This window comes from Komagataella phaffii, chromosome 2 (genome assembly GCF_000027005.1).
Source record: "Komagataella phaffii GS115 chromosome 2, complete sequence".
NCBI classification, from domain to species: Eukaryota; Fungi; Ascomycota; class Pichiomycetes; order Pichiales; family Pichiaceae; genus Komagataella; species Komagataella phaffii.
Window position 1 is genome coordinate 160,519 of NC_012964.1, and position 25,217 is coordinate 185,735.

General features: G+C 41.5%; 12 protein-coding genes across 12 annotated transcripts; 7 read left to right on the forward strand and 5 right to left on the reverse strand.

Annotated features, from left to right (window-relative positions):
* Positions 1–399: 399 nt before the first annotated feature.
* Positions 400–1,935, forward strand: PAS_chr2-1_0090 (tRNA methyltransferase, localizes to both the nucleus and mitochondrion to produce the modified base; the record flags this gene model as incomplete). The annotated part of the gene is made up of 1 exon (XM_002490926.1): positions 400–1,935. One exon carries the CDS (start codon positions 400–402, stop codon positions 1,933–1,935), a length of 1,536 nt encoding a protein of 511 aa, XP_002490971.1.
* Positions 1,936–2,297: 362 nt separating this feature from the next.
* PAS_chr2-1_0091 (Hypothetical protein) lies at positions 2,298–3,029 on the reverse strand (the record flags this gene model as incomplete). Its single annotated transcript, XM_002490927.1, has 1 exon — positions 2,298–3,029. One exon carries the CDS (start codon positions 3,027–3,029, stop codon positions 2,298–2,300), a length of 732 nt encoding a protein of 243 aa, XP_002490972.1.
* Positions 3,030–4,033: 1,004 nt separating this feature from the next.
* PAS_chr2-1_0092 (Pho85 cyclin of the Pcl1,2-like subfamily, involved in entry into the mitotic cell cycle and regulat) lies at positions 4,034–4,858 on the forward strand (the record flags this gene model as incomplete). The annotated part of the gene is made up of 1 exon (XM_002490928.1): positions 4,034–4,858. The coding sequence occupies one exon, from the start codon at positions 4,034–4,036 to the stop codon at positions 4,856–4,858; it is 825 nt and encodes a 274-aa protein (XP_002490973.1).
* Positions 4,859–5,255: 397 nt separating this feature from the next.
* PAS_chr2-1_0093 (GDP-mannose pyrophosphorylase (mannose-1-phosphate guanyltransferase), synthesizes GDP-mannose from) lies at positions 5,256–6,584 on the forward strand (the record flags this gene model as incomplete). The annotated part of the gene is made up of 1 exon (XM_002490929.1): positions 5,256–6,584. The coding sequence occupies one exon, from the start codon at positions 5,256–5,258 to the stop codon at positions 6,582–6,584; it is 1,329 nt and encodes a 442-aa protein (XP_002490974.1).
* A 163-nt stretch (positions 6,585–6,747) lies between these two features.
* On the forward strand, positions 6,748–10,269 carry PAS_chr2-1_0094 (Protein required for mismatch repair in mitosis and meiosis, forms a complex with Msh2p to repair bo; the record flags this gene model as incomplete). The annotated part of the gene is made up of 1 exon (XM_002490930.1): positions 6,748–10,269. The coding sequence occupies one exon, from the start codon at positions 6,748–6,750 to the stop codon at positions 10,267–10,269; it is 3,522 nt and encodes a 1,173-aa protein (XP_002490975.1).
* A 56-nt stretch (positions 10,270–10,325) lies between these two features.
* On the reverse strand, positions 10,326–11,673 carry PAS_chr2-1_0808 (uncharacterized protein; the record flags this gene model as incomplete). Its single annotated transcript, XM_002490931.1, has 2 exons — positions 10,326–11,601; positions 11,663–11,673. The coding sequence occupies 2 exons, from the start codon at positions 11,671–11,673 to the stop codon at positions 10,326–10,328; spliced, it is 1,287 nt and encodes a 428-aa protein (XP_002490976.1).
* Positions 11,674–12,669: 996 nt separating this feature from the next.
* On the reverse strand, positions 12,670–16,833 carry PAS_chr2-1_0095 (Nucleosome remodeling factor that functions in regulation of transcription elongation; the record flags this gene model as incomplete). The annotated part of the gene is made up of 1 exon (XM_002490932.1): positions 12,670–16,833. The coding sequence occupies one exon, from the start codon at positions 16,831–16,833 to the stop codon at positions 12,670–12,672; it is 4,164 nt and encodes a 1,387-aa protein (XP_002490977.1).
* A 1,353-nt stretch (positions 16,834–18,186) lies between these two features.
* On the forward strand, positions 18,187–20,007 carry PAS_chr2-1_0096 (Essential iron-sulfur protein required for ribosome biogenesis and translation initiation; the record flags this gene model as incomplete). The annotated part of the gene is made up of 1 exon (XM_002490933.1): positions 18,187–20,007. One exon carries the CDS (start codon positions 18,187–18,189, stop codon positions 20,005–20,007), a length of 1,821 nt encoding a protein of 606 aa, XP_002490978.1.
* A 724-nt stretch (positions 20,008–20,731) lies between these two features.
* Positions 20,732–22,612, forward strand: PAS_chr2-1_0097 (Poly(A) binding protein, part of the 3'-end RNA-processing complex, mediates interactions between th; the record flags this gene model as incomplete). Its single annotated transcript, XM_002490934.1, has 1 exon — positions 20,732–22,612. The coding sequence occupies one exon, from the start codon at positions 20,732–20,734 to the stop codon at positions 22,610–22,612; it is 1,881 nt and encodes a 626-aa protein (XP_002490979.1).
* A 254-nt stretch (positions 22,613–22,866) lies between these two features.
* On the reverse strand, positions 22,867–23,208 carry PAS_chr2-1_0098 (Hypothetical protein; the record flags this gene model as incomplete). Its single annotated transcript, XM_002490935.1, has 1 exon — positions 22,867–23,208. The coding sequence occupies one exon, from the start codon at positions 23,206–23,208 to the stop codon at positions 22,867–22,869; it is 342 nt and encodes a 113-aa protein (XP_002490980.1).
* A 177-nt stretch (positions 23,209–23,385) lies between these two features.
* Positions 23,386–24,373, forward strand: PAS_chr2-1_0099 (Hypothetical protein; the record flags this gene model as incomplete). Its single annotated transcript, XM_002490936.1, has 2 exons — positions 23,386–23,416; positions 23,472–24,373. The coding sequence occupies 2 exons, from the start codon at positions 23,386–23,388 to the stop codon at positions 24,371–24,373; spliced, it is 933 nt and encodes a 310-aa protein (XP_002490981.1).
* Positions 24,374–24,376: 3 nt separating this feature from the next.
* On the reverse strand, positions 24,377–25,168 carry PAS_chr2-1_0100 (Shared subunit of DNA polymerase (II) epsilon and of ISW2/yCHRAC chromatin accessibility complex; the record flags this gene model as incomplete). The annotated part of the gene is made up of 2 exons (XM_002490937.1): positions 24,377–25,018; positions 25,070–25,168. 2 exons carry the CDS (start codon positions 25,166–25,168, stop codon positions 24,377–24,379), a joined length of 741 nt encoding a protein of 246 aa, XP_002490982.1.
* Between the last annotated feature and the right edge of the window lie 49 nt (positions 25,169–25,217).

Below are 25,217 nucleotides of genomic sequence, written 5' to 3' on the forward strand. Positions count from 1 at the left end.
TATCAGCCTGTTGCTAGCATGTAGATGATGTGTGTATGGTAACACAAGAGTCAATTATATAATAAAATTGGACAATACCATGTCGTGTGATAGTTGCTAATTTCAGTAGGCAAGATTGTGAGTAGTGAAATCTTGGCTGAGATTTCGCAATTTATCACTAGTTGTATGAGAATCATAATTGATAAACTATAAGCACACACTGAAGAAGACTTGCTTGGTCAGAGAGAACCATTATTAATTGTTCTTGAAGCATACATATTTCCACTTATCTCCTTTATAGTCTCCTTTGAGCTCTTTTCTCTTTTCTCCCACCGTTGCTATCAAGGTGCGGACAGTGTTCTAACATCTCACCCTCAATGCTCATAAAAAATCTCATCTCAAATTGAAAAATAAAATTTCATGCTCAAAAGATTATTGCAAAGCTTGAAGAACATCCTCAAACCAATAAAAAGTCAGGTAATGACCGATCTAGACGCTTATAACAAAATCAAAGAAGGCAAGGCAGAAATACTGTTTCCAAAAGAAGACAAAGTTTTTTATAACCCTATCCAACAATTCAATAGGGATCTCAGCATCTGCGGAATACGAGCCTGGAGTGAATTGTACCAATCCGCTGGTAAGAAGAGAAACAACGAGGGAGAAGTCAAACCTTTCATTAATATTTTGGAAGCTCTAAGTGCTTCTGGATTGAGAGCTTTAAGATATGGTCACGAGATTCCCCTGGTGAAAAAGGTTGTGGCCAATGACTTTTCCCCAGCTGCTGTGGAAAGCATCAAGTTGAACATTGAACATAACCAATTGAATGGGATAGTAAAGGCAAACGAAGGTGATGCCATATTATTTATGAGCCAATTTAGGGATAAACCAGAGTTCCATGTTATAGATCTAGACCCTTATGGAACGGCTACTCCCTTTATTGACAGCGCCGTTCAAGCTGTGAAAAATGATGGACTACTATTGGTGACATGCACCGATTTAGGTGTCCTTGCTGGATCTTCTTATCCCGAAAAATGTTTTGCTCTATATGGTGGTACTAACATTCCAGGTGACGCAACCCATGAGTCGGCTTTGAGATTAGTGCTAAGCATGATAGCATCAACTGCCGCCAAATACAAAAAGACTATCGAGCCTATGCTTTCTCTCAGCATTGACTTCTATGTGAGATTATTCATCCGCGTGAAGACTAGCCCAATAAAAGTGAAGGAACATGCATCAACGACTATGATCAATTACCACTGCTCGGGCTGTGGCACAACTTACGACCAGCCTTTAGGAAAGAAGACTCAAGATGAGAAAACGGGAAGATATAAGTTTACCATGGCTAGAGGACCCCCAGTTGGTGAGAAGTGCACATTCTGCCACAAGACGATGCATCTGGCAGGTCCTATGTGGGCTGGTCAACTTCACAACAAAACGTTCATTGACAAAAGTCTTCAAATCTCTAAATCCCTTGATAAAGATGTTTACGGAACTACTGATAGAATCGAAGGCATGCTGACATTAGCTAAGCAGGAGCTAGAAACGCCGTTTTACTTCAAGCCGGGGTCTCTCTCCTCAGTGATCAAATGTCCAGCACCACCTATTAATGAATTGGTCTCGGCATTGGGGAATCTAGGATATATGGCATCCCTCACACATGCGATGCCCTCGGCCATTAAAACGAATGCGCCCTGGGAAGCTATTTGGTACATTATGAAAACCTGGCTAAACCATAGAAAGGAGGAATCTGGAAAGAATTTAAGTGAAACGTCTCCTGGCTATGCCATCATACACAATGATCAGATTGGAAAGGATATCGAACTCAAGGAGTACGAGGAGTTATACAAGAAAAATGACCTTTACCATGAAATTAAGAGTCTCAGAAACTTCAAGATTGTCCGGTTTCAACAGAACCCAACCAAGTTTTGGGGACCCAAAGCAAAGCCTACTAATTAGTTATATGTATATACTGTAATATGATCCCGCTCAGTTTCGCGAGACATCCAACATCTTGGATCCGTTTACACCTTCCTTTTCTCTCTACTTACTACCTCCTTGCCCCTTCATCCCTAGTTCAAGACCATCCATTAGTCCTGCTAACCATGTCGGATTTTGACTCTGGTGAAGAATCTGAATACAGCTATGATTCTGATTTGGTCCATGAAGTTTACAGGGACGCACAAAAAGAGTGGGAAGAATCAATGATTCAACTCACTACATTGTTGAACTTTGTGCTGATCCCTATAATAGGCAGAGTGATAGGAAGAAGATTTGCTAACTCCTTATGGGCGAGAATTGCCAATAAAATATGGAATTGATCATTCCAGCAACTGGTTTATTTTGAGCACATTCTCCGATACCAAGGTCTCACTCAAATGAGTCAAAATCTTGAGAACTTTGTTAGTGATTGAGCCATTACACAAAATTTTCAGATTCATCAACTGACTATTGATGTCATCGTACTGGGTCAGTTTCACTGACAGTACATATGTCTTCAGAAACTTGAACACTTTGGCGATTTGCTCAATAAGTTTCTTGACAATCAGGCTTTTGTTGTACCTGCAAACCTTCAAGGTTGCCTTCATTTCGTGAATATCCGCTGAACGAGATTTGGTGATGTTAGTACTGGTGCTAATTATCTGATAGTAAGTTTGTCCTGGTGTGTAGTTTATGAATATGTCACTGGTAAGTAGCTTCAGCAAACTGTTAACGAGACCGACGACTAGATCTAATTTGTAGTCTGAATCAAAACCGTTGGGCGAATAGGACCTCAAGTCGTTATTCGGCAGCCTTTCCAATTGATCAAAGAATTCCTCTACTGGGCCCTCCATCAAACGAGCAATCTTGCAGCCTAATTGGATCAACTTGAAGCCGTCTATATTTTCAAATTCATCATCATACTCGGCCTTGTTAAATATTCTATCAAGATGCGCTTTGGACAGTTCGTTCGGGACGTTTTTTCCATACGAGCAGTTGGTCAGAGTTGAGGTTATGTCATTCAGGTAACTGAGCTGATCGTTTATCAGGGACAGCGTAGACTCCTTACTCATGTTCCCCTGGATCCTGAAAGATCAGATCTATCTGATGGAGAAAAGCGAGATAAAGTAGATTACGTAATACCAAATGCACCAGGTTTAGCTCCAGAACGTCTGAGCAGGCAGGCCAAGCAGATTAGAGTTTGTGAACGTTGAGCTGAGACGAGAGTGCAATGCTGTTGATTTCTGTTTACAGATAGAGAATGTAATTAAACTTGCATAATTGTGGCTTCTGCCGGGAGCATCTCAGGTGGGAACGAAGGCAGACGATGAGGCTGCCTATTCGCAATAGAACTTCACGCTACGAAAGGTACACCTTAATTAGAAAATTATGTGGGGTTGCAGTAACAGTGAATCAAACCTCCTTCTAATGTGCAATGGACTAAAGTTGCCCCTTCTGATAAACACAACTACCATCGCACTTTAAATGAAACTACCCACCGTAAGGTCCCTTTGGTTCTGCATGATCAATTGTTTGCACCTGTAGGACTGTCGTTTCATTCAGATTTGCCCAAATTGAATACATTGCAGCGATAAAATGCAGCAACAGGCTGATTTAGTGGATAACTTGAATTGGTTGAAGAGACGCGTTTCAGGGGAATACTACATGAAAATAAAACTCGCGTGCTACAGGCACGCTTGACATAAACAAAAAGATGCTAGCCATGAACACTGCCATAACCTGATGGTTCTGACAAATTTACACGGGCACCATATACCTGACATAGGCAGCCCTGTTGCGAGTAGTCTAGAGCCGTAAGAATTGGAACAATCCTTTCCATCCTATTTTTTGACCTGAAATTCTACTTCATAGATACTCCTTCCGGCTTATGTAACCAAGCTGTCAATTCAAAACGCGTCTGAAAATTTGTGCCTTTCAAAGGGATGATACACAGGTAAAAGGGGAAACATACTGGGAGAGGTACCAAATATCATTCTGTGGGTCGTTTCTCAAAACGTTTGTATATATAGCCAAAGGTCAGTGCTTCTCCTGATATCATCCTCTCTTCCAAACACAAATGTCTGACGCTCAATGTTTAAAGATCTTCTTACAATCTCCCGTCACTGAGGAGATGATCCATCACCTGGTGGTTCAGACTTTGCAGGTACTTCCATGTGATGAATCTACCAACACCAAGTTGCCCTCTTTGATGAGTTTCATCACTAAGTTGGTCAGATACACAAATGTCTATACAGGCACGCTAATGAGTACCTTGGTTTACTTGCAAAGACTAAGGAGCAAGCTCCCCCAAGATGCTAAGGGTCTTCCTTGCACAAGACATCGAATTTTCCTTGCGTGCTTGATCCTGTCTGCAAAATACCACAACGACTCTTCACCAAAGAACAAACATTGGACTAGGTATACGGATGGGCTATTCAGCAGCCAAGATGTCAATTTGATGGAACGGCAACTACTGACGCTGTTGAACTGGGATCTGAAAATAGACTCAAAGGAGCTTTGCTACTCTGTTAGAAGGTTTTTGGAGCCTATCAGACTGGACATTCAAAGGTCTTCCAAGCTCCGCTTCAGAAAGGAGAGAAGAGAAACCTCTCTCAGCTCCCTCAGTTCTATGGCATCAAGTGCATCCAATGCTTCTATCAACTCAATACATTCAGTTGGTTCGTTGTACCCTTCGAGTTTAGGCAGGTCCAACTCGTCATCATCGATTGAAACCAATAGTTCTTTGGACACTACAGAACTGACAGCCAATTACTGTCAAAAACCAATTATGATACCCGTCCACACGGCTAAAATGGAGTCGTCTTTACACCAAACAGCTTTAAAGGAGCAACAGGAACTGGATACGCTGATGAGGCAATACTGTCGGGGAACTGCTTTTTAAAGTTTGTTTTATAGAGAATATGTATATTAGAATTTGTATGTTAATTTGGATAAGGGCTGTTTTTGTTTCTACTAATACTCAATTTGACCATTGATTTGTACCTAACTTTTACCGCCATTTCGAATGGGGTTTGCAGTTGAAAAAATGCCTCAATGGCCTTCCATCTAGTAGTTAGGTACTCAGTCTTCTGTTATGTTGGCTTTCCTAAACTTTCACACGTGGTTCCAGTTGATATGCCAGTGTGTTTCGGAAGATAGTTCTACTGTATCAGATCCTATGCTACGCGGATCAGTCTCACAACCCTCCACATGTGTGTAGGCGCGCCTAGTGGTGCCAACTGTTTTCACGTCATCACCTTCCTTTTCTCAACGTTACTTATCACAACATTACAACAATCATGTCCACTAAAGCTATAGTGTTGGTAGGAGGCGACACCCGTGGAACACGTTTCAGACCGTTATCTCTCGATACACCCAAGATCCTTTTTCCAATTGCTGGTAAACCGCTTTTGGGCCACATTTTGGATAGTCTGATTTTGTTGCCCAGTTTAACAGAGATCATTCTGATTGGCTTCTACGATAAGGCCGTCTTTGAAGGATTCATCAGCGATTATAACGCAAAGTTTCAATTAGAAGAGAGGAACATTGAAATTAAATATCTCAAAGAATTTAAAGCTTTAGGAACTGCTGGAGGCTTGTATCACTACAGGAAGGAGATTTTGAAGGGTGGTCCAGATGAATTCTTTGTTGTTCACGGAGATGTGATTACTGGATTTCCTTTTACTGAAATCTTCAAGTTTTACCAGAGCCTGAAATCGGCCAAGAAGAATGTGGAAGCTATTTTGTTCGGAGTGAAGATTAACAATTACGAGTATTTCAAAGTGCTCAATAATTCCACTGATCGCCATTCTTTTGGAACAATCGTCTCAGCTGATACCAAAGTTGTTCATTATGTAGAAAAGCCTGAGCAAAAAATTAGTAACATCATCAACGGAGGAATCTACCTTTTTGATAACAAATTGTTCAAACGATTGTCCAACGCTAAGATCACCAAGATCAACATTGCAAACGATATCTCACACCCAGAGCTAGTTGATGAGGATGTCATTTCTTTGGAACAAGATGTCCTGCAGAAGCTCCCGGATGATGGCACCACATATGTCTATGAATATAAGGGGTTCTGGAAACAGATTAAGACTCCAGCTGACGCATTGATTGGCAATGAGCTGTTCTTGGAGAATCTGTTCCAGAAGAGATTGGTGCCAGATAAGGCAATCAAACTGACTGCGGAATCTGGAGCTGAGAATGGAATCACTATTGTGCCTCCCGTTTATATCTCTCCGTCTGCAAAGATAGCCGAGAATACCAGAATTGGTCCTTATGTCGCAATTGGAAACAATGTGTCTGTCGAAACTGGATCTCGTATCTCCAATTCCATAATCCTCCGAGATTCAACCATTGGTGCACATTCGGTGATTCTCAACTCTATCTTGTCAAACAATTGCACTATTGGTTCGTGGGCCCGTATCGAAGGTACTGGCCTTGACAGTAAGAAGATAGCTGAGTCCATTGAATCCCAAGCTAACATTATTGGTATCAAAGGCACTGGTAATATTACAATCCTGGGCTCCAACACAGAAGTTGCCGAGGACAGCTACATTTTAAACAGCTATATTCTACCTAATAAGTCTATCAAGTTTGATGTCAGATATGAGATCATCATGTGATGGTGCTGAGGTCGAATTTACTATCCAGTAGGGCGTGTGTACCGCATATAAAAATACTATCACAGTAGCGCGTTTTTTTCCTCTGTTTTCCTTACACGCGGTCTGAGTATAAGGCTGTTTCTTTCACCCTTTCTCCTCTATATCTCTGAAAAAAGTGACAAAGATGGCCAAGAAGAAAGTCGTTGCTCCGGACAATCAGCCTTCCGTGTTTTCTTTCTTCAAGAAGAAGCCAAGTGTGAATTCAGCTGAACCTAAGAAGGAGCAGAAACTACCTACCCCTTCATCTTCTCCTCAAAAGGCCGACCTGTCTTCAGGAACATCAGACAAGGAGAATCACCCCACAACACCGACCAAAAATGAGCATAAAACGCAATTACCATCCGCTTCTTCCAGCGTAGTGAGAGCAAACAAACTGGAGGATGATGAGGAAGAAGGTGTTGTTTCTGGTAGAAAAAGACGCAGAGTTGCTATAGATTCCGAAGATGAAGAAGATGCCTTTGATGAAGAAGAGAGCGTCGATAATGACGACGATGAAGATTATAATGAAGATGATTTGCATAACATTTCTGATGAAGATTTTGTAATTTCAACTCAGGAGATGATGCAATTAGAAAAAGAACTTGAAGGAGAAGAGGAGCCTAACAATAGTGAAGGAGAAGAGGAAGAAGAGGTCCACCAGGTCAAACCATTGAAGAAATCCAAACAATCTACGTCTCAAAAGTTAAACCAATTTGGGTGGACGCCTTCCTCTTCGTCTCAGAATGATGCCAAGGGCAAGACCGCTAATAGCCAGGTCAAGAGATCCAACTTGATCAATCCGTTGAAACCAAAAGCGTCTAAGAAACTAGACGAAGAGCGATATCACTGGTTAGAGGATGTGCGTGATGCTGAAGGTAGGGCTCAAGGCGACCCTGAGTATGACCCAAGAACTTTATTCATCCCAAGCTCTGCTTGGAGCTCTTTTACTCCTTTTGAAAAGCAGTACTGGGAGATAAAGTCCAAGATGTATGACTGTGTCGTCTTCTTTAAGAAAGGTAAATTCTACGAGCTTTATGAAAACGATGCCGATATTGCTCATAATGAATTTGATCTTAAACTTGCAGGCGGTGGAAGAGCCAACATGAGATTGGCTGGAGTTCCCGAAATGAGTTTTGACTACTGGGCCAATGCTTTCATTAATGCTGGATATAAGGTGGCAAAAGTGGACCAAAAAGAATCTATGCTTGCAAAGGAAATCAGAGAGAAAGGCAAGACCATCACCAAAGAAGAGAAAGTTATCAAACGAGAATTGCAATGTGTGCTGACTGGTGGAACGTTAACGGATGAGTCTATGTTAACAGACGAAATGGCAACATATTGTCTAAGTCTTAAAGAAGTAGACAATGGTCTCGACGGACGAACTTTTGGTGTGTGCTTTGTTGACACTGCTACTGGCAAGATGAGGCTGACAGAATTTGAAGATAGTGTTGAATGTACAAGATTGGAAACGCTTTTAGCTCAAGTTAGGCCTAAAGAAGTGTTGGTGGCAAAGAATCAGATATCCCCCTTAACTGCAAGAATTTTACGGTTTAATTCTCCTTCCTCTTGCATCTGGAATAAGCTTAAACCAGACACAGAGTTTTTGAACCACGAAGTCACTTTTGAGGAGCTTACAAGGGGCAAATATTTTGAAGCGTCAGATTTGGACGATTTGTCGAACTATCCCCCACTCTTAGTGGAGTATCACGAGAAACATCACGTTGCATTCAGTGCTTTCGGTGCTCTACTATGGTATCTGAAGTCTTTGAAGCTAGACGAGTCCATCATTTCAATGGGTAACATCTCACCTTATGACCCTTACCAGCATGCAACATCAATGACTATGGATGGTGTCACTTTACAGAACCTTGAGATCTTTGCAAACACGTTTGATGGTTCTAACAAAGGTACTTTATTCAAAGTGCTAAACCGAGCAACAACCCCATTTGGTAAGAGACTGTTTAAGGATTGGGTCGTTCATCCGTTGCTGTTAAAAAAGTCTATCGATGAAAGACTTGATTCAGTGGAGCTTCTTCTCAACGATGGAGAACTTAAACATATATTCATTAACACTCTTTCCAGACTTCCAGATTTGGAAAGACTACTATCTAGGATCCATTCTGGAAGTTTGAAGATTCAAGATTTTACCAAGGTTATTGAAGGATTTGAACGTATCTCCAAATTGGTACGTACTTTAAGGTCTTCTTTTGGTGAAAACTTTGAGTCCATTGGAGGATCTCTTGGAAAGATTCTTTCGCAGCTACCTCAAGAGTTAGAGATTCAAGTTTCCAAATGGGCAACTTCTTTTGATAGGGTTGCAGCTACATCTCAGGGTTTATTGATTCCCGAACCAGGAGTGGAGGAAGAATTTGATCAGAGTAAATTGAAAATTGAGAACCTAAAGGATAAGTTGAATCAATTTTTGAGACAGTATAGAAGAGAGCTCAAATGCCAGGAAATGGAGTTTAGAGACAGCGGAAAAGAGATCTACTTGATTGAAGTCCCGAAGAAAGTCATATCCAAGGTTCCCAAAGATTGGCAACAGATGGGATCCACTTCTAAAGTTACCAGATATTGGTCTCCAGAAGTCAAGCTTGTAGTACGAGAGCTTATGGAGGCTACAGAATTGCACAAAATTTTGATGGACACATTACAACTGAAAGTTTATCGCAAATTTGACGAAAACTACTCATTGTGGTCAGAAACCATACGTTGCATTGGATCCATTGATTGTTTGATCTCATTAGCCAACGCTTCCGAATCACTTGGATCCCCGAGTTGTCGCCCGGAAATTGTAGACAAAGATGAGGCCTTTATCGATTTTGAAGAACTAAGACATCCATGTTTTATCCCTGGTGGAGCTTCTGGCTCCAGGGATTTCATCCCTAATGATGTCAAGCTAGGAAACGGGTTTGCAAACATTGCTTTACTAACTGGAGCTAATGCTGCAGGTAAGTCCACAGTTCTCAGAATGACTTGCATTGCAACCATTATGGCTCAAATTGGATGTTTTGTCCCCGCTTCCAAAGCTACTTTAGTACCGGTTGATAAAATTATGACAAGACTTGGTGCAAATGACAACATTATGCAGGGAAAATCCACTTTTTACGTTGAACTATCGGAAACAAAGAGAATCTTGCAGAATGCTACTCCACGTTCATTACTGGTGCTGGATGAACTTGGAAGGGGAGGCTCTTCTTCAGATGGATTTGCCATTGCTGAGGCATGTCTACATCATATTGCAACGCACATACAATCTATCGGTTTCTTTGCGACTCATTACGGAACCCTGGGAGCTTCGTTTATCGGTCATCCTCAAGTCATGCCACTAAGGATGGCGATCTTGGTCGATGAGTCTAGCAAAACTATTACCTTCCTTTACAAGCTAGAAAAAGGTGCCTCCAATGGATCATTTGGTATGCATGTTGCGACGATGTGTGGAATACCAAAAGAGATTGTTGATAACGTCGAGATTGCAGCCAAGAACCTCAAGCATAACTCCATGATAACACAGGTATCCAAGGCTGGCGTCTCACTAGGATTACAAAGTGATATTTCCTGGCTCACCGCAGGCAAGGACATTGGAGCTGGGATCACAAAATACGATGAAAAAATCAGGAAGAAGGGACTAGAGTATATCCTACAAATGATCGAAGGAATCAAATGAATTTTTCTTACTTATGATATGAGCATAGTGCATATGATAGTTCACTCGTATATATATCAATGCTCTGCCTCCGTAACAAAATTATATAGGGGATAATCATCGTCTACGTAATCATAAAAGTGTTCCTGCTTGTGGAAGAACTGCAAATCGCTTTCCAGAACAGCATCAGTCTGTTGAACAAGATTTGTGATCGTATTGGAAGAGTCTGTGGAGGCACATTGGGCCTGCAAATGTTGAGCACTTTGATATTCAGAAACTTTTGGAGTGATATCATTACTGGATTGACTATAATGTGGAAAATCAAGAAACGAATCCAATTTCAACTCGTTTTCTATGAAGCTGACAGGAGTAATGGATTCCTCATTCTTTGGAGAGGCACCTAAAGGCGGCCCAAGAGCAAATTTTGAGGACGCCATTGACGAGACAATTCCATTACTAGTCATGGACGAGGAATCGTACACGTCGGAATGCGTTAGAGGATGGGATCTTTCGCTGTCAAAGAAAAGGTTATCGTCTGATTGGAAATATGGTGATTCTATCTGAGCGTCATTACCTGTGATAGAGATGCTATGCTGGTGTCTTTTTCTATTGAACTTGAGGGGAGAGTTGTACTTGATCTTACTCGATAATGACAGCGAGGAACAAGATCTGTGATGTCGATTTCTGGGATTTAAAACGGGAGATGCTGATGAAGGCGGTATATCCTCCACAGAGGCCAAGGGATACACCAAACTGTGGCTGGAAATAGTTGAATTCGATCTGATTGGAGTCTTAGATCTTTTCGCCTTATTTTCCAGCGGTCGTGAAAAGTAGTCTTCCGAGGCTGAAGGAGGTCCCGCGCTCACTGAAGTGACACCTGGTGTAATTGCAGGAGACGAAGGTTCTGTCGCAGCAAGGATAGCCCGTCCCGATTTGTCCACTCTCATACAGAGTGGAGCGAGGTCGTTGGCCATAATCTCCTGTAGAAAAGGGTCTTTCACTGGAGAGGTGGAAGATGACACGGAATTTTCCGAAAGAGATTCATCCTTCTTTTTGTATTTAAACAAACGACTCATTCTAGTGGCTCTCTTTGGAGTATTGGAAGATGAAGATGCTGATTGACCAGAAAGTTTTTGAGGGGAAGTTTCTACGAACAGAAACTCTGTCGACCGCCCAGTTTTCGGCTTGGGTCTTCTGGGAGCTTTAGTCTCAGTAGATTGGGCCATTGACTGGATCATATTGGACTGCTCTTCACTGTCGTCATTTCTATACTTCTTGATTCTCCAACTCCTCTTCGAGTAGGAAACCAAGCCTGTAGAAGTGGACGAGTCAGTACTGTCTGGTAGAGTAGGTCTAAGAGGTTAGTTCTTGCTGTTTGAGCCTGACTATTCAAGTTTGCATGCAGGGCACTTACCTAGCCTTCATTCTGGCCAATATTGTGTCCTGTAAGTACACTTTAGTTAAGCAAATATGCTTAAGAAATGTTGTTGTAGTACAAAGTACCAGGGAGCCAACCTAAAATATTCAGCAGATTGATCGGATCTTTGAAATTCTCGATTCGAAAGAGATAGGGCTCCGTTCAAAGGTCCGCAGATGGGGGGTGGAAGGAGTGATAAATGGTGAGCGCACGATCGTTTTACTACATTGAGAGGGGATAGTGGTTAACACCTAGGAAACCATAAGGGACATGCCAATAAGGTTGGCAAAGTAAGGGGACCACGGAGCAAACAACGATGAAATTGATGTCGTCGTTTGAAGAACGATTGGCAAAGTTTTGTTTCGAGAGCCTTCTAACAGACCACAAAAACTTTAGGGCAACCTCGGTCCGAGCTATTTCAGTCCGTTTCATGGAGTCACAATACCCCATCTGAAACGATTTGTCCCTTCTACATCTAAACAGTTACCATGGCTGGCATTACAAAAGCTAGAGAAAATCCGGTAGGCATACGACTCAATTAAAATTAGTGGCGGATTACGTCAATTTAATTCCGCGGTCCGCTGAGGCTGTCCTTTCCAGCTAATCTAATCGGCCGATTCACTAGTTAAACTAATTACGCCCGAGCTCCATCCTCTTCATGCATGTGGTTGTGGTGGAGTGCCGTCAATTTAGATGGTGTCAAGATCCTGCCCTCATCACGGAATGTCCTGATTTAAAAGGATCCCAAGAGTGGCCGTAGACTGTAGGCTGTGGATGTGGAGACTGCTTAAAGTGGTGGTGATTTTTCAATTCTAGATCTAATTTTTTTCATCCCGCTCACTTTAGTAATAGCACGCGCATGAATCCCCCGTGCTACATGCAGCTCCATCAATAGCCTTACCGACTGCCAAAAAAGAAATCGTCTATCCGGGATCAATTAATAGCATCATCCACTTACCATACGTACAGAATTAGGGATGGAGATTAATACTTTCTTCAATTACTTATGTGCTGCTCCCCTTCAATTTTGTGTACATATTCCTGATTTTCTTGCTGGGGACCTTGGCGGGCCAATATTGCGTAGCATACACCCACAGATGCTTGAGCTTTATTGAGTTCCCTTGAGCTTCTTTGTCAATCTCATCTCCGATAGTGATGAGTTTTTTCTTCAGCAGGGCAGCCCACTCTTTACGTGGTAAGCCATTCTCTCCCTGCTTAAGTCGTGATAACGATGATTGGACTTTGGACAATTGGCTTCTGCAGATGGATTCTTCATGCGGCGGAAGGTGGTCGTCATCCGAACTAGTCTTGTCGGCATGAGACCTTTCTTTTACATTCTCCTTCTTAACCTCCTTCTTTACCTCCTTCTTAATCTCCTTCTTGATCTCCTTCTTCATCTCCTTCTTGATTTCCTTTTTACTGTCCTTCTTGCCATCTTTGTTTTCCTTCTTGCTGTCCTTCTTGATCTCCTTTTTGGACTCCTTCTTCAAGACCCTACGTGGCTCTTTTTTCTTCTTGATTTCGAGAGATTTGGACTTCGGCCTTGATTCGGGGGTGGAGGATTTGGAAACTCTTTTGGTGTGCTTTTTCTCTTCTTTAGATTCTTCGCCTTCTTCTTTTAAGAATCCCAGAAGGTAATCCACCCTTCTCGTCAAATGCACAGCTCCTGGTGTTCTTTTATTGAACTTTTCCTTCTCCTCCTTGGAAAGAGTCGAAGGTGCAGTCTCCAGGAAAATTTTGCTCTGCAATCCCAGCAAAGGGTCGTCTCGTATCTGAATCCAAGAGCCATAGCCAAACTTGAATATTCCTACCAATAGCATAGCGTCATCACGCTCAGTCCATTCACAACTCCAACCGTTGATCACTTTGGGAGGTCTCTGAAATTTGAATTGAAGTGGGTCACTTGGCATCTTTAAAGACAAAAGTTTCAGATCTCCAGGCCTGGAAACTACCATCTCCGCGTTGACATTCTTGACTCCATGGTACTCAAAAAGAACGGCCTTTCTTTCCTTCTTTCTAGGACCATCGTTGTTTGCCGAATCTGGCACCGAGTTTTCTTTAGATCGACGGTCGTCTTCAGCCTTCAGTAAATCTTGGGCCTGATGTACCAAGCCATTATACACATCTTGCATTAGCTCAACCTTCTTGTTGGGAAGAATACCTTCCCCAATCAGTTCAGTCCATCGATCATTCAGATCTCCATACCTCAATAATGCTCGATAAATGGTCCTGTAATCCTTCTCTATCAGTCCTTGAGTCTCAGTGGCACGTCGCCTACGGCTTCCACCGTCGGTACTTTCAACGTCTGTCCCCTCAGCGCTGTTCTCCATTGCTTTCAAAGCGGCCTTTCGTTTGGAGAACATTTCGATCTGTTCCTTTAGGTACTCTTCATCCTGACGTTTCTTTTCCTCTTCCTTTAATTTCTTTAGTTCATCTTCAGGAATGATATCATCCCAATCGACATCTGCTTTATAATCAGTAACTTCAAACTGTTTAAGAAACTCTTCGCCTCCCAAATTACTCTCTCCAAGGTCCGGTGTAGTGACGTGGTCTTCAGCATGATTCAATACGTCATCTAGATTTAAATCTTCTAGCTTTTTTTGGTTATCCGAGGCTTTGAACATATTTCCTGCACCAAACTTGAGGATCTCGGATAACTCACCACTGGAAGGCTCATTGGATTTCTTCTTGGTTTGACCAGGGTCACTTATACCAAGAGAAATGATTGCATATTCTAAAATCATCTTCTTACGGGCTCTTTCTAAGACCTCTTCTTCCACGGTATCTTTGCTGACAAAACGATACACCATGACATGATTCTTTTGACCTATACGGTGAGCTCTTGCCATCGCTTGCAAATCTGCCTGTGGGTTCCAATCTGAGTCGAATATGATAACTGTATCCGCAGTCATTAAATTAATTCCAAGACCACCTGCTCTTGTCGATAACAGAAAAACAAAATCTTGCGATCCATCTGCGTTGAAATGATCAATGGCGACCCTTCTGCGGGCAGATGGAACAGTACCATCAAGCCTTTGGAAACTATATCCTTTGAATGTCAAGTAATCACCCAATATATCCAGCATTCGAACCATTTGAGAAAATATAAGGACCCTATGTCCGTCTTTCTTTAATCTAGTCAGTAGTTTATCCAAAAGAACCATCTTACCAGACGACATGATTAAACCTCTAAATATGTTTTCTCTTGAAGATGATCCTAAGTTTGCGAGCACTTGCTCCTCTGCTCCGTCAAACAAGTAGGGATGGTTTGAAGTTTTTTTCAATTCAGCCATAACATTTAACAATGAAATCTGGGCTTCTTTAGGCCCCGCATTTAGTGCAGCATAATTCTTGGTCAAGATATTCTTGTAGTAATGTGTTTGCAAGTCAGATAATTCTACACGTAAAATTCTTTCTGTTTTGGAATGCAGTGACTTTTCCACATCCTTTTTCAGTCGCCGAAGAATAAAAGGATGAATCTTGCTTTGTAAGTCTTTGATATACGTCTCTTGTTCCTCACTAGCTGTTTCAAAATCGATTTCCTGTTCTATCGTAAACTTTCCAGGCATCAAAAAGTTGACGAGTGCTGCTAACTCCTTTATGTTATTCTGAAGAGGAGTTCCTGTGATAAGAAGCCTATTGGCAATTTTAAAATCAAACAAAGATTCGTATAATGAACTTTCAGCGTTTTTCAGTCTATGGGCTTCGTCGACTGCCAAAAATTGCCATTTGAATTGTCCTAATTCAGCTCTATCTTTGAGAATATACTCGTAGGTAGTAAGCAGAACATTGAACTTGGGCTTCTTGCTCTTACCTGGAAGAAAGAATTCGTAGTCTCGTATCATCTTACGGGAATTGGTATTTCCCATGTAATATATGGTGTTTACAGAGGGAGCCCATTTCTCAAAGGTCTCCTGCCAAGCCGGAACTGTTGATAACGGAACAACTACCAAGTGAGGACCGTATTGTCTTCTAGCAAATATCAACCAACTTAAGAAAGAAACCGTTTGAACAGTTTTACCAAGACCCATCTCATCAGCTAGAATACCGTTCTCGTTTCTAGACCATAAAAAGGCCATCCAGTTTAAACCAGTAAGCTGAAAATCTCTCAGTTCTCCGTTCTTAATATAAACCGGTTGAACCTCAAGTTTTTCAAATTTGGGACGGTTATTGCCGTAAGAAGCAGAAAGACTGGGTAGAGTCTTGGAGTTAGCTCGCTGTTGAAAATGTGTGACTTTATCGGGACTCAATTTGACAATGGTGTTGGCATCCTCCCAGGTGCATTCGTCATAATTGAGACGCTTCCATTTACACAAATACTGCAATTTAGAGTCACCATCCTCAATTATTCTGTCACTGTCAACGATTCTCTCCACATGTGTGTACTCGGCAAGCTCCTCTCTTCTTCTCTCGCGGTCAAGATCCAAGGCTTCAATATCTTCTCTGGTAGTAAACGTGTCGTTTCTGACTTCTTGATCGTAAATGATAAACTGTTTGATATAGTTATCAACTTTTTTAATTCCTTTGAATCCATTAAGGTCAGAATAAGACTCCCAGGTGTTGTGTAGATGTGATATTCCAGTCCATTTGATCTTGAACTCAAAATCTACATAAGGATCTCCTGAACTATTCAGCCTGGCCCTCTCCTCTTTTTCAGTCTCCAGTTTTACAGCTTGTTCATCTGCGTCAGAAGTGAGTTCATCCAAACCTTTGAGCCTGTGATCTAAAACCTGATCTATACTCGCTGTGTTATTCTCCTCAACTTCTTGGTCGTAGTAACCATCATACGCGTAGGAGTCCTCATCTTGGCCATTATCTGACTCCAAAAACTCATCCTCGTCATCTTCTAAAGCATAATTCACTGTTTTGTTGTTTCTTGTGCTGAATCTGACCTCAGCGGCTTCCACAAGATTTCCATTCGTCTTTGCAGATCTCTTCTCCTTTGAAACCGCCTTCGGAGTAACTTTTCTCTTTTTGGCAACTCCAAACTCTATGTCACTTTCTTCACTAGCCGATTCGTCAAATGATTCGTCAAACTCTAGCTTATCATTAGATTGATCATCATCCTCGCCAGAAGTAGTTATGGGTGCTGTATGAGGCCTTCGACTGCGGCGAAGTCCGTAAAGCTCAGGATTTTCAAAAACCTCGTCCGGTAAATCTCTTGACATGGTGATGGAATGATTTCCGGTGGTGTTAACCCTTGTAGTCCTGTTGAATGAGTGTTTACCGACAAAAGAGGTGAAAAAAAAGAGAGGAAAGAATCTGGTTGGAAGGGGCGAACTAAATCGAGAGGAGGCTCATAAATTATAAAGGTTGAGAAGGGACCACCTAATGATGGGACGCCTGAACCTTGCTTTCTACACATAAAGTATTCAATAACTAAGTTAACTGGCTGTGGTGATTCAAAGACCTGAAACAACTACTGTTCTTTAAGGTCGTTAAATTCAGCCAATAGGAAACGATTCAATGAAGCGTTTAAGTAATAAACAGTAGCTGCAACGATATTCAACTCACTACCCTCAAGATATCACAGAAAACCCATTAGAGTCAAACCAGCATACAACCAAGTACTGTTTTCCACATTCCGTAGTCAATAGTAACATGGACCGTAGCCTGGTTGAAGTCATTCTATTAAGATCAACCTGTAGCAGTAAATAACATTTAATGCAAGAAGAACAGGGGTTCTGCCGGTGTAGATTGCAACAATCAAAAGCACTCACATGTGGATTGTGTAATTGAAGGATATGTTCAAGCCATCGATAGGCATATCTAGAGAAGGACAAATGTGCAAATGTACTACATCGCCTCATATGAAATCAACTATCGACTGTTAAGCCAGCCTCGATCTGGAGTGGAAATTACATGTGAAATCAACAAAGGAAACATGCAAGATGTAGATCACCAACTCAAAAGTGAACAACTAGCAACAGAATTGACGTCGACCGATATCATAGAAAGCGTATTAAGAGAATCAGATCCAAATTATTGTTTCCAAACCACTCGTGAAAATGACATACCTAAAATGTAAACAAATGCAAGAAAAAATGTCAACCCTTACACCTTCTCAACCCTAGAAACCTATGCATAGAGGGAAAAAAATGTTCGTAACAGAAGAACTTTCAAAACAGCAGCTCCCTTCAATTTATACCAAAAGAAGTCGTGCACCACAACGAAACGCTGACATTAACACCCATCTGCGCATTTTTGACACCAAAACCAAAATTAAGCAGCTCACGGTCAATGCCAAAATTACCAGTGGTTTTCGGAAACAAAGGATAACTTCACTTTAGGCAAGAAATATCAGCAACGTCGTGGCGTTCAACCAATTACAATTTTTGCTGCTTGATCGACCAATTCAACCAATCATTCTTGACTTGTTTGTCACCATCGCGTATTATTGCAATCCGATTTGATTACATAAGCCGATGGTTTTCTCAGATTTTTTGAAAAATCCAAAAAAATTTTCGTAGCTAACTTCCAACCTTACAAGCAATACAAACGACACAAAGGCGTCACAAACCATGAGTGAGAAAAACACACGTATTGCCATTGTTTCAGACGATAGATGCAAACCTAAGAAATGTCGTCAGGAATGCAGAAAATCCTGTCCTGTTGTTAAGACAGGAAAGCTTTGTATTGAAGTTGAAGCATACTCCAAAATTGCCTTCATCAGTGAGACTCTGTGTATAGGTTGTGGTATTTGTGTGAAAAAGTGTCCATTTGGAGCAATTAACATTATCAATCTGCCCACTAACTTGGAGAAGGAGGTCACCCACAGATACAGTGCCAACTCATTCAAATTGCACAGATTGCCAACACCTAGGCCAGGTCAAGTCCTAGGTCTTGTTGGAACCAATGGTATTGGGAAATCCACCGCATTGAAAATTCTTGCAGGTAAGCAGAAACCAAATTTAGGTAGATACGACGCGCCACCTGACTGGGAAGAAATTTTGAAATACTTCAGAGGAAGTGAATTGCAAAATTATTTTACCAAAGTTTTGGAGGACAATATTAAAGCAATTATTAAGCCTCAATATGTTGACAACCTTCCAAGGGCAATCAAAGGTCCTGTTAATAAGGTTGGTGAGCTTTTGAAAGCCAAACTGGAAAGAAAGGAAGAGGGAAAGCATATCATCCAAGTTTTGGAATTGAAACACGTATTGAACAGAGAAGTCGCTAAGCTTTCTGGTGGTGAGCTTCAAAGATTTGCAATTGGTATGACTTGTGTCCAAGATGCTAATGTGTACATGTTTGATGAACCTTCATCCTATTTGGATGTTAAGCAACGTTTGAATGCTGCTCAGATTATTAGATCTTTGTTGCATGCCACCTGTTATGTTATTGTTGTTGAGCACGATCTGTCTGTTTTGGATTATCTTTCTGATTTTGTTTGTATTTTGTATGGTGTACCATCGGTTTACGGTGTTGTCACTTTGCCAGCCTCTGTCAGAGAAGGTATCAATATTTTCCTTGATGGTCATATCCCTACCGAGAATTTGAGGTTCAGAACTGAGTCTTTAAAATTCAAACTTACAGATGCTTCGGACTCTGTATTAATTGAACAAAGTAGAGCTTTTGAATACCCCAAAATGGTTAAGACTCAAGGTGATTTCAAGTTAACCGTCAACGCTGGTGACTTCTCAGACTCGGAAATTATTGTGATGATGGGTGAAAATGGTACCGGTAAGACCACTTTATGTAAGCTGTTAGCTGGTGCCATTGAAGGTGATGAAGGCACCAAGGTACCCAAATTGAATGTTTCTATGAAGCCCCAAAAGATTGCTCCAAAATTCACAGGAACAGTTAGACAACTGTTCTTGAAAAAGATTAGATCATCTTTCTTACATCCACAATTCAACACCGATGTGATGAAACCTTTAAAAGTTGACGATGTCATTGATCAAGAAGTCCAGCATTTGTCTGGTGGTGAATTGCAAAGAGTTGCCATCGTCTTAGCTTTAGGAAAAGAGGCAGACATCTACTTGATTGACGAGCCATCTGCTTACTTGGACTCTGAACAGCGTATTATCTGTTCGAAGGTTATTAGAAGATTCATCCTGCATTCCAAGAAAACTGCTTTCATTGTGGAACACGATTTCATCATGGCCACATACTTAGCCGATAAAGTGATGGTATTTGAAGGTCAGCCTTCCAAGAATGCTGTTGCTAACCGCCCAGAAACCCTTTTGACTGGTTGTAACAGGTTCTTGAAAAACCTGAACGTCACTTTCAGAAGAGATCCAAACTCTTTTAGACCCAGAATCAACAAACTGGACTCCCAGATGGATAGAGAGCAAAAACTGAGTGGTAATTACTTCTTCCTTGAGAACACTGAGTTATAAAGGTTGCATTCACTGTTTTAGCATACTTATTTATTATAGATGGGTGCACCAGTGCATCATATCTCCCATCACAGGTGAAGTGATACATTTGTACAATAGGCCAGGCAAGGTCCATACTTAGGGTCTTAGCCTGAGATGGTGTTTCAAAGGTCAGAATGAGAGTTAGGATTGGTTTGGTTTTGAGTTGAAAACAGTTTTGTTTGTTTAGTCTTTGCAAAATTCCTGACTCTTCTTGCTGATTGCCGCACTTTATATATCTACTACTGCAATCTAATACATAATTGCATGATTCTTCAATCTACCCTTTCATCTTCTGCCTCACTGAAGGATAATGAAACCCGTACTTTTATCACAGTATGGCGCTATAAAATGTGACTTAAATCACGAACTGTCAGTATCTCTGATTCTCCACAATTTCAGTAATCAGTAAGTGGAAGCTAGAGACATCGTCATCGAGCAGATCTTCCCGTTACTTCCACCGTACAGTGCTTATATAATCAGTACAATTTATTTCCACTCCGGGTAACAACTATTTTCCTGTTTGTGTAAAAAAAAAAAATTTTCAGCGAACACTACTAAGTCGTCTACTACAACTACTTGTTCCCTCTTCCAAGGTTATACCAATAATTAATCGTTTAGTGTCTATTTGTTCATAGAAACAACTCGGTTATACCCTTCCACGTTAAAACCCTAAAAAAAAACTATAAAAACCAAACAAAAAAAAATGTCTGTCGATACCAAGGAAGTTCAAGAATCCCTTGATCAACTTAACATTTCAGAATCACCAGCTACTGCTGTGACTGAAGAGACTCCAGCTACCTCTACCGAGGCCGCTGAAGAGTCCAACGAGTCATCGACTCAAGCTTCCGAGACCTTGGCTTCATTGTATGTTGGTGAGCTGGACCCTACCGTTACTGAGAGTGACTTGTATGAGTTCTTCTCTCCAATCGGTAGTGTTAATTCCATCCGTGTGTGTCGTGATGCAGTCACCAAGCGTTCGTTGGGTTATGGATACGTTAACTTTCACAGCCAAGCTGCCGGCGAGCGTGCCTTGGAGGAGCTGAACTACGCTGAGATCAAAGGTGTCCGTTGTAGATTGATGTGGTCTCAACGTGACCCTTCCTTGCGTCGTAGTGGTTCCGGTAACATCTTCATCAAGAACTTAGACCCTGCTATTGAGAACAAGACTTTGCACGATACTTTCTCCTCTTTTGGAAAAGTTTTGTCCTGTAAGGTTGCCACTGATGAGAATGGAAACTCAAAGGGATTCGGATTCGTTCATTACGAAAGCGATGAAGCAGCTCAAGCTGCCATTGAGAACATCAACGGTATGCTGTTGAATGGTCGTGAAATCTACGTTGGACCTCACTTGGCCAAGAAGGACCGTGAATCTAGATTCCAGGAGATGATCAAGAACTACACCAATGTCTTCGTCAAGAACTTTGACACTGAGTCCACTGAGGATGAACTGAGAGAGCTGTTTGAGTCATACGGTCCAATCACTTCGATCCACTTGCAAGTTGATTCTGAGGGTCACAACAAGGGTTTTGGTTTCGTCAACTTTGCTGAACACGACGATGCTGTTAAGGCCGTTGAAGCCTTGAACGACAAGGAGTACAAGGGCAAGCCATTGTACGTTGGACGTGCTCAGAAGAAAAACGAGAGAGTCCACGAACTTACCAAGAAGTACGAGGCTGATCGTCTTGAAAAATTGCAAAAGTATCAATCAGTTAACTTGTTCATCAAGAACTTGGATGAGTCCATTGATGATGCCCGTCTTGAGGAAGAGTTCAAACCATTTGGAACCATCACCTCTGCCAAGGTCATGTTGGACGAAAATGGAAAATCTAGAGGTTTCGGTTTCGTTTGTCTCTCTACTCCAGAGGAAGCCACTAAGGCTATCAGTGAGATGAACCAACGTATGGTTGCCAACAAGCCATTATACGTTGCTTTGGCTCAACCAAAAGCCATCAGACGCTCTCAATTGGCTCAGCAGATCCAAGCTAGAAACCAAATGAGAATGCAACAACAAGCTGGTCCAGGTATACCAAACCAGTTCGTTCAACCTATCTTTTACGGGCAACAGCCAGGTATGTTGCCACCAGGTGCTAGAGTCCCACCAATGGGTAACCAGATTCCTCAATTTGCTGGTATGCCAAGACCAGGCCCATTTCCCCAAGGCCAATTCCCTAGAATGGCTCCTAACGGTCAGCCAATGCCTGTGTATGGCCAACCTGTATTCAACGGTAACGGTCCTCAGCAGCGTGGCTACTACCCAAACAACAGACAGAACAAGAACAGGAATCAAAAGGAGGAAGGAAACTCTTTGGCTGCAATCTTGCCTCAGTTGCCATTAGAGCAACAAAAGAGAGTACTGGGTGAGGAGCTTTATCCAAAGGTTGTTGCTACTAACAAGACCCAAGATCCAGAAGCTGCAGGTAAAATCACTGGTATGATCTTGGATTTGGACAACCAAGAAATTTTGCAACTGTTGGAAGATGAAGAACTTTTCAACACTCATTTCAACGAAGCTCTCCAAGCTTACGAGGAGTACAAGAGTAAGACTGTTGAACAGCAACAGCAAGCGGATGCACAAGCAAACTAGATTTTTAGGGAGTTAACTTAACATCTACTGTTTGACGCATAAATATGATGATACAAATTGCTAGATGTTACGATGTGTTGTGTGGTGATGCTACTTGGGACGTGCAGTAGCATTTAATTGTTCACTTTTCTATAATTGTATATTGTGTTTAGTTCAATCAAGAATGAAAAAGTCAAGGTACGAGTTGTACCAAAGGTTGAAGGTTCCCTCGAAAGCATAGAGTTCCTCTAACGTTGCTAAATGGGAACTGCCGTTTAGTTAGGGTTGATTTGCATATTCAACCTCAAAGCCAAATGTTCCCTATAGCCCAATTGTTTTTGGACGTACCAATTCTTACGGTGACCATTCCCGTACAACCTTGAACTAATTGAGAGGATCAATGGAAACTGATAAACCAATGGCTCAGCTTTCAGTGCAGGAATTCTGTACTTGAAACTTTTGACCTTCGTTTGAGGTTTGGAAGATGCAAGTGAAATGTAGAAAGGGCAGTTAGACAATACACTGTCAATTGTGGTTACGATAAGCGAGTTAACATGAGCAGCTAGTAATTGCAGAATTAACACTTGCTCAAACAATGATCCGTCTTGAAATAACATGCAGATCACCCTTCTACATATGGAATTAACCAATTGGAACACGCTTAAAGTTGTAGAAACAACGAGTCCTGTTTACATTACTGGTTTTCACCTGCTTCCGATTGACGTAAGCTTGAAAATAAATCACAAATTACGAAATCTGGTTTCGCTGGTCCACCTTTCCTATATATCCAATAAATGCCGCCCAAAGAGGATGTAATGAAGCAATGTAAGTACCTGTTGGAACCTTGATCCCCATTCAGCTCATCCTAACGCATTCCAAGTGATATATGTTACCTTGACGTCCAACTCTACCACATTGTACACATATGATAATGCTCCACTTATTAATAAACTCCAGGTGAACTGCACTGAACTGATCTCTCAGGAGCTGGGACTCATTAATTCCATGAGTGACTTCAAAGACGAGAGCGGATCGATAATCATAAACAATCGGAAACCAGTCTTGGTGAACGGTGAATACGTGAATCTGGTCATGTATTATGTCAAGGGATCATTATCTAACAGCGACCTAATTACAGTTGTCGCCGTTGTATCTGATCATGTGCTTAAAGAATTTGTACTGCAAACATTGTGGAAGATTCTGGTGGAGTTCAGAAAGTTCAGGGAAGTTTCTGTTGGTGAGGAACAAACACAGAAAGGACCTGAGAATGGGAAAGTAGCAAAGGTGGGAAACGTTGCGTATTCTCCCTCTCAATCGTCTCCTTCATCTCCGATCTCTTTGCATACCTCATTAAACTTTTCAGCTAGCGGTCAGGATAGCTCTTCGGTATTGTCTTTTAAGAAAATCATGACATCCATAATTAAGAAGGAAGAGAGCAAATACCTCCACTACGGCGCCACTTACGATGCTACATTCGATGAAATTGAACAGGTAAGAAATATTATGAACAAAAATATTGAAAGGACAATAAATAGGGGCGAGAGAATCAACTTGCTCGTATCAAAGACCAGTAAATTGACAAACAGTAGTAACTCGTTTAGACGAAGAACTGTTGCTTTAAAGAGAAAGATGTGGTGGAGTAATGTTAAATTTATCATCCTGGTAGGGATATTGGTTGTAGTGATGTTATATTTTTTGATTGGTATTGAGTGTGGAATGCCATGGTATCAAAATTGCTTGCACCCTAGTAAGCCCGAACAACCGCATCAAAGCAGTATATAATAACTATTGTTCATCTTCTTCGTGAAGGCTTCCCTCCGCATTGGTCTCTGAATGTTCTTCCACGCCATTTAGGGGATCTCTATCAATTGTATCTATTACGTCGGGCGCTTCGGGCACTTCTTCATCTGAGCTTTCAACCAGGTTGTAAACCTCTTCACTGGCCTCTTCGGTAGCATCTTCAGTGGCTTCATCGTCATCTGCAACTTCTTCTGCGGTAGGTTCTTGAGACGCATGGACAGAAGATGCATCCACTGCGCCTTCTACAATTTTCAATTTTTTGTTTGCTTCGTACTTTTCATCGTCGCCTTCTTCCTCCACCTCTTGATCCTTATCCTTTTCATTCTTTAATTTCTTTGCTTCTTTCCTCTGATTAAACGATATCAACTCTTCTTGAACAGTAGGAATGAGAGCACTGAACTCAGTATTTTCAAGAGCCTTGAGTATATCTTGCACGTTGACTGTTTTACGGTTTTGGTCCTTACTGACTTCTCTGGCATGATGGTAAAGGTAAGATACAAACACAACTGCTGATCTTTGCACTGCAGTGAGTCCATCTTTGGAAAGAATCATATTGCTCTCATTCTCATCCCCCTGAAGGACAGATTTTGCGAGCTTGCCGATTGTAGCTTTGGGAAATAATAAGTTCTAATTCTTAGTTAGTAAAAGCCAGATTTGGTGAGAAGGGACTCAACTTACCTCAATCGATATATTTTCAGACTCCTTATCTTGTTTTGCTGCCGGCCCTTTAGGAGTAAAGGAGCCATCAGAGGTTTTCTTCCATCCCTTGGCTGGCATTTTCTTTTTAGTTTCAGATGTGAGGCCAGTTACGAGGAATAAAATGATA